This window comes from Pempheris klunzingeri, chromosome 2, assembly GCF_042242105.1.
Source record: "Pempheris klunzingeri isolate RE-2024b chromosome 2, fPemKlu1.hap1, whole genome shotgun sequence".
In the NCBI taxonomy this organism is placed as follows: domain Eukaryota; kingdom Metazoa; phylum Chordata; class Actinopteri; order Acropomatiformes; family Pempheridae; genus Pempheris; species Pempheris klunzingeri.
In genome coordinates this window covers 14,744,370-14,751,471 of record NC_092013.1, presented here as the reverse complement: position 1 = coordinate 14,751,471, position 7,102 = coordinate 14,744,370, and the positions used below count along the sequence as shown (strand labels likewise).

The following is a 7,102-nucleotide window of genomic DNA, read 5'->3' as shown; positions in this document are numbered from 1 at the left end:
TAACCACATGGACTCAAGTCAAGAGGAAAACACTTGCAACATTGTCAAGTGCCTAAAAACCTGTGGGCACAAAGCTGGCTGCAACAGAGCATCTGAGCAGTCATGCTGGAGGAGAACGTGTTATAACCAGGAAGAGGAAAGCAATATAATGTACACCTGTCAGTCAACCATTGTAAGTCACTCTTCTTTCTCTGGATAGAGGCCAGTCACAATAAGGCACAGCATGAGGGTGTGTGGGTGATAAAACAGGCCAAACAGCTGAGTTGAGAGTTTAGACTTGACAGATTCAAGAAACAGAATGAAGCAGGTTCATAAATAAGTCATTTTATTTTGCTTTCTTTTAAAGACTATATACTTATCAACTATTCATAGCAACAAATGGAATCGTTAAATACTGTACACAGCATACTGTACTCTCCCAGTGCATGTCTTCACCACAGCAGAGAAGTTATTTCTTGATAAACTAATCTTCATTCAGTTTTATTATTTCTAATAAGACATATGAATATCTTAAGATTAAATAGTATCAGTGTATGATGTAAACATTTTTTCAGACATTTAAGTCAAAAGCAACAATATGTTGGCAAGGTTTTGTGAGCAGGAGGGAGAGAAAAGTATTTTTCAATGTCCGCAAGACCGTAGCAGTTATATTTACCAAACTGAACACCGTGTTCGATACCAAGGGTTACTTCAATACATGTGCTACATTTACTATATCATCCTGATGCTTCTTGAATAACCTACAATACTAAAATTCATATATTTTCTAGGCTGCCAGCAGCCAAAGTCTTTCAGACCACACCCACTGCAATCATGTAAGGCAGGAATGTATGAGCAGAACAGGAAAGTCTGTGTCAGGTAGGTAAACCCTGCACTGTCTTCGTAACGTGTCTGTATTAACAGGTTAGCCTCACATCTCCGTGATCCAACGTCGACGTGATGTAAAATCTCTATTTAAAGGATATTTGGTTGGAACTGACTTTGTGTTACACTTGGTTCACAACTGGATTAGAGCATATGGAGCTGGTTACCTCATCTTTTGTAGATTATAATCTCAGATTTTGCCTTTATTAGTAGGGGGTGTGTGAAATACAGGATTAATATCAAAGGGAGGTAGTACTTGAGGCAAATTAGTTCCAAGCAATGTCTCACAGCTTGACCAAAAAGAAGCTCCTCCAACTGTTTGATGGAATTTCAGTAGGAGTAGCATACATTCACTTCATGTTCAACAGGCCAATTTCTGTGCAACAAAACAGGCCTGGACACTGCGCGAGAGCAATGCAGGTGCTGCAAATAAGCAGAGCACAGTAACAAGTATGGTTGACAGTTTTCTACCAATTGTAGAAAGTCATTTTATAAAAAGTATCACAAGAACACTTTTCCAACTGCTGTTCACATGCACAAACACGTCCACACACATACATACAGACACACTCATCAACAGACAACAACATCATAAAAGCTGCACTAGACATTCCAATGGAAACATGTATAGCTACCAGTAATGTACCCACCTCTTAGTACAAAGTGTACCATAACAATGTGCCATGTGGGAAACACAAAATTACACAGATGTAGTGGCTTGAGGAGACAGAAACTTCATAGAGGCAGGGAAACTATATCAGTGTTGATATAAAATAGCAAACAGAATGGAGATTTGTGTGCTAGCATCCTTCATGTTTGTTAAAAATTAATAACCCTTGTATTTAGACTTCATATATTAAGTGATGCATGGTTACATTACTGACCTTTTGTCCCTTGTGAGATACAAAAGCAGCAACAATGCATCTCACAAAACATCCTCAACCTTCCAGACACAGAGAACACTGAGCACATGAGGTTCAAAGCCTGCTTGCACCTTCTGACTGTACGACATCAGCAAAAACAGCACAATGTTGAATGTCATGAAATAAAAATCATATCAAAAATAAGCTCTACACTGTTGAATTTAGCCCACAATCTATAGTGAGAGATACAGTTTTTACATCAAAGTATCTCTGTTGTGTTAGCTATTCCAACATTACCAGTAACTGAATACAGTGCGAACATACCCTGTGTGTTCAGAATACATAATCGGGTAAAAAAAAAAAAAAAGTAAAAGCAGCAGTTTGAGGATTGTTAGCGTCCAGTCTCACTTTTTTTTTATCAAGTGGTTTTTGCTCATGTACAGTAGAGTCCTCTGCTACTTCCACTAAAACATTTCAAACTAAATCCACATGTGCTTTCCTCCTGGTGTGGCACTCCCAGTCTGAGTCTGCTACATCTGTATTGCGAGCTGCAGAGCTGTTCATGACTGTCCAGCTGTCCAGGAGATAGTAATGTGTGGTGCTGGCCTTCTTGCCCCCCTCCATAACAGGAATGATGCAGGGGGAGCCCCCACTGTTCTGTCTCTGTAAACTCCGACAGCTTACATAGTTAGGATCTGGTGCAAAGCTTTGGGTTGGGGGCATCACCCCGTTAATGTATGTTGGGAGGCTCTTGGGGCTGGGGGTGCGGGAGCTGCCTCTGGACAAAGGATCCCTAGGGGGCACCTTGGGTGGTTTGTCCTCATCGCTGTAAGCCCCAGACGAGACCTCTGCTGACCAGCGGCGGTAGTCTCCTGTCTTGATTGTTCGTGGAGGGATAGGGGGTGGCACCTCGGGCTTATCCATACTGTGGGTGTGCCGTTTCTGACACGTGAGGCGCAGCAGCGAGGGCTTGTTAAAGGATCCAGCTGGGCCAGAGTGTGAGCGCCGCAGCCTCCTCTGTGTTTTGTCCTGCTGTCTCTGACAGACCACTGGCTCAGGTGGTTCCTGTTGCTGCTGCTTGTACTGTTCCCGCACTTCCTGTGGAGGATGTGCCTGATGCTGCTGTTGGGACTGTCTCGGGCTTTGCGGTCCTAACGGACCATCATAGTAAGCATAGTTAATCTGCCCACAGTCCCTGAAGCTCCTTCGACTGGGGACTCCATATCGAAAAGGAGATGATTTGGAACACTGATCGGAGACCAGGCAGCAACTGTCATCCGAACTCGTGAAAAATTCTACCTCATTGTCCATAGCCTGCTCAGGGGAAATGTCAGTTTGTAGAGGGATGGGGGGCAGAGGCTTGGAGCATCTGCCTGGCGTCTGTGGTGGACTGCTGCACTCATACACAGAGAGCCTCTGGAATGAGGGGACCACCTGGTCGTCATCAGCAGGACTTGGGGTGGATGGTTCAGCACTGCAGGACAGGGAGAGATGAGAGGGCCGGGATTTCTTTGGGGGCAGTCTCTGTGAGCTGGGACTGTGTTTATGTCCTGTCAGACAGCAAACATAAAAAATAACCATCAAATTAATGGCACAGTATTAAATTATTCAAAGTTGGTTAATGACAGTCACAATTTACTTCTGCTATTTTATTGTATCCTGTCAAAAAGGATGAAGTACTAGCTTTCTCTATATTTCTGGAAAACCACTTACTATATCCAGTATGTAGCAGACAATTCAAACAGCACAACACACCAAATGTAGCATTTGTGTATTTTAGAGGGCCAGCACTGTGCAGTTGACAGATGGTGCACTTACTTTCATAACTTGGTGACGGTGGAGGTGGCCCCTTTTGCTGGGCACGAGAGCTGTGATTTGTGTGTGCTGTGTCCATACTGAAGTAGAAGCTGTTCAAAACAAAAACATTGATTAGTGCCACTTTAAATGAGCCACACTTCATCCTAATTTACAAGAAATCTGACTGACCTGAACCATAAAACTCCAGCATGTAATGCAGATTTGCAAACCGTCCTAATGGACTGCTAGACCTGGCACCTGAACACTCACTTGTCCAGCTCATGGCGATAGCTCCACGACGGTTTGGATCCAGCCATGCTGTGACAGTAGCTGCCCCTCAGGAAGGGGTTTTCTATGGGAAAAGAGATCTCCTGGGCAGTCAGGCCCACTGTGGACATGCTACAGGCACACTCGGGTCGCATCAAAGCCAGGAAACACTCAGCTCGCCCGGCTGGCTGCTCCTGCTTCTGGTGTACCTGTAACACAGCCAAGACACAGCCATGAATGACAGTGAAAGAAGGTTGAAAGCAAAAGCAGATGAAGAGAAACAGAATATGTGGTAGCACATTGAAAAATACTCTCTGAAAGCAGAGCCAACATCCTCTAGTGAAGCCAAGAGAGAAAGAAAATCTTCCCCTTTCTGTTGCCCACCAAGCCAAATATGTAGTTATGGCCTCATGTATGTGATTTTTCTTTTTTTTTTCCCTCTAAGAAGACGAACAACAATCTCCTGTGAATGAGGAATGACAAAAGCTTTTTGGACACTTGACTCCCAACACATTAGCAACAGAACATTTTACAAAGAAAGCACAAAAGCAGTCATTAGACCAAAATAACAAAGTCACCAACAAAAGATCTAAAAATGTTGCTATAATGCACAGATTGATTTGTATGTTCTACATAATCCAGCAACTGGCCTGATGCACACAGGATGTAGACACATTGTTTCTATGATATCAAATAAAACATAAGTACAATCTTGTCCTACCTAATTAGAAAGTTACGTTTTATAAAAGTGGAAACAGTGAGAGCAATGAGTGCTTCAGTTCTGACTCATCTTTACTCTTCACCTATGGCCAGAGTCTATATAAGCCTCGGGTTCAGTCTGAACTCATTAACCAACATACAGACTTCTATTTCTACAGACTGTGCCTCCAGTCTTAGTAAGTTCACAGTTTATTTTAAACTTTGACTGTGCTGTGCTCCAGTGCTGCAATCTTGCTTGTCCTGAACAGCGGAGGAAAGGGCTGCTCCTGTTTCCAGAGATATACCTGATGTTGCAAGAACTCCTTAAGTCAATTGACACTGAATGTTGGTGTCATTTCAAGTATGTGTCAGGGCTGAGTAAACAATATATACAATATTTAGAGCGGAGGACACCCTGCAGCTTATCAATATTTCTGGAGTCAGTGATTCACTGGGAGCAAAATCTGATGTGATTTTTTTTGCCTCGCACTGGATTAACCTGTTCAGTATGTCGCAATCTGTGGTGAAATGACTATAAAATCACCGAAAGTTATATTTAGTGCATCTATAAATGCCTTTGTTACAAACCATGTCTGAGTTAGCCGTCACACCAGCCATGCATTGTTGCACAAATCTCCTAATGACTTCAGTGCCCTAACAGAAGTCTTTACCAATAATCCTATTTTCAGCATTCAGGAACAGGTGCCCCTGTGGTCATCTCCTCTGGAGACCACAAATGAGGTGCGTGCACACCCAGAGACACGCTGTCCCCCTTATAATGTTGGAGTGATGACTGAGGGGAACACTGCCCCCTCGTTCCTGGTCTCCTGTGAGCCATATTTGTGTGCTGCCCTGACAGCTGGTGAGAAACAAAGCTCTAAAACAACAGGAAGCCCGTGGGCATCAGCCTGAGCCAAACTGCCCAACAAGGCGTGCAATCCCCCTGCCCAGGGCTGTCGATTCGGTTCGGCGGGGATGGGAAGCAACATGATCCTCGATAATGAACCCCCTGGGTCTTGCGCTTCCTCTTGCAACAGGTGCAAAGACAGTTCATCCTGGCAGTTAACCATAGGAGCATTTACAGGCAACAGGATTAAACAAATGATGTGCAGTCATGCAGAGCATTAACCCTCTTCAGGGGGAATTCTTCAACTCACTTACTTCAGATAATTTGACCAAAGAATGGGAGTCTTTTCTTTTTTAAGGTCAGGCCAGTGTGCACAACAGGTGGACAGGCTCAGTGTGAGTGTGAAGGTGCCACAGAGCCCATGGGTGCTGCAAAGGAGGAGGTCTGATTGGAGGTTAGCAGTGACTAAAGCATCAGCAGATGGCTTGCCTTTGATTCAGCATTGCAGTAGTCACACGCAGACCTTGAAAGAAGGAGTTCACACCCCGCTCATGACACCCCTGCAGCGGTTTCCGAGCAACCATACCCGCTCTACCTGTGCGGCAAGCAAACAGCGCGCACACCTCCTCACTTTACCGGATTGAGATAATAATGGTTAAAAGCCCTCTAGCAGGCAGGTGACTCACACCACAATACACAAGTCAGCTATTTGGCAAGGCCAGGTAATGATGACACAGAGCGAATTATTCCCCTTCTGTTTAATGCGAAAAGATACGAGCAGATATTATAGGCAAATTAAAAAAAAAGAAAAAAAAGAATCAGGCCAGATTACAGGTTTGCAAATGAGGTCAAAAAGCCTTCACATTTTATATTTATCGTGAAATTACAGTTAGGGAAAGTTGATTCACGTGTTAGCAGCTTCAGGTTTATTTCTGTTAGAACTTTAAATCCTTTAAAGTCAAGTTGCTCCTCTAAACGTCTCGCTGTGTCCGTCAGAAAATGCAAAAACAAGACAAACAGCATAGAGGTGATCGCAATTAGAGCCTGAGTTGCATCAATTAGTGGTGTCTATATTGCTGGCACCAGCATACAAAACAATAGACAAGCGAGACATGGACTCTGTCACTGAACATTTTAAATCACTTTCTCAACTCACCTAAATAACTTCGCAGCTCTCCTCTGTCGACTGTCTCTTACACTCCTCTTTGGTCAAATATAGCTCCTCGGTTTCTTTGTGGTTTTGAGTCTGTGATCCTCTGATTTCTATTGCATCAGGAACAGGACGCCAGAGCATTGGTGACGCTCCGGCTATATTGTGACACTTTGAGATAAGTCCAGTGTTGTAAGGAGCAATGTTTTATAAGCTCCACCACACTGGAGAGGCTCTGGCTCCGCCTGCAACACTTGCCCTTAAAGGCGCAGTCCTCATTTGCACCAAGTCCGTCTCTGCAGTGTACGTGCAGCAGGACAGGGCTGACTGCATGTGGATGGCAGGATCACCCTTGAAGGTACATACACACAGTGCTAATTTAAGCATAAGTTTACTTAGTGTGATCAAAGTCTGCGGTGCTTCGTTTGTCTCTGCTTATAAGCTCAGAGGACGGAGCAGGTGTGGACACAAGGATGCAGTCAGCTGATATGAACTGTTTCAGTGGGCTGGGGGCCAGTGCAGTGTACAGTAAACACCTCAACAATTAGACATGCAGCTGCCCAGTAAATAATTTAAAACACAGCTCAAGCTGATTGGTTGATGTGGAGCAGTGAT

General features: G+C 44.0%; 1 protein-coding gene across 2 annotated transcripts; it reads right to left on the bottom strand.

The window, feature by feature from the left end:
- Positions 1-308: 308 nt before the first annotated feature.
- errfi1a (ERBB receptor feedback inhibitor 1a) lies at positions 309-6,649 on the bottom strand. 2 transcript variants are annotated; one of them, XM_070850950.1, is made up of 4 exons: positions 6,494-6,649; positions 3,795-4,000; positions 3,546-3,634; positions 309-3,277 (listed from the first exon to the last, which is right to left on the bottom strand). In XM_070850950.1, exons 2-4 carry the CDS (start codon positions 3,944-3,946, stop codon positions 2,202-2,204), a joined length of 1,317 nt encoding a protein of 438 aa, XP_070707051.1. In that variant the 5' UTR covers positions 3,947-4,000; positions 6,494-6,649; the 3' UTR covers positions 309-2,201. The 2 variants fall into 2 exon arrangements, with proteins under 2 accessions (XP_070707051.1, XP_070707059.1); XM_070850958.1 differs by lacking the exon at positions 6,494-6,649 and having other exon boundaries at positions 3,714-3,805.
- Between the last annotated feature and the right edge of the window lie 453 nt (positions 6,650-7,102).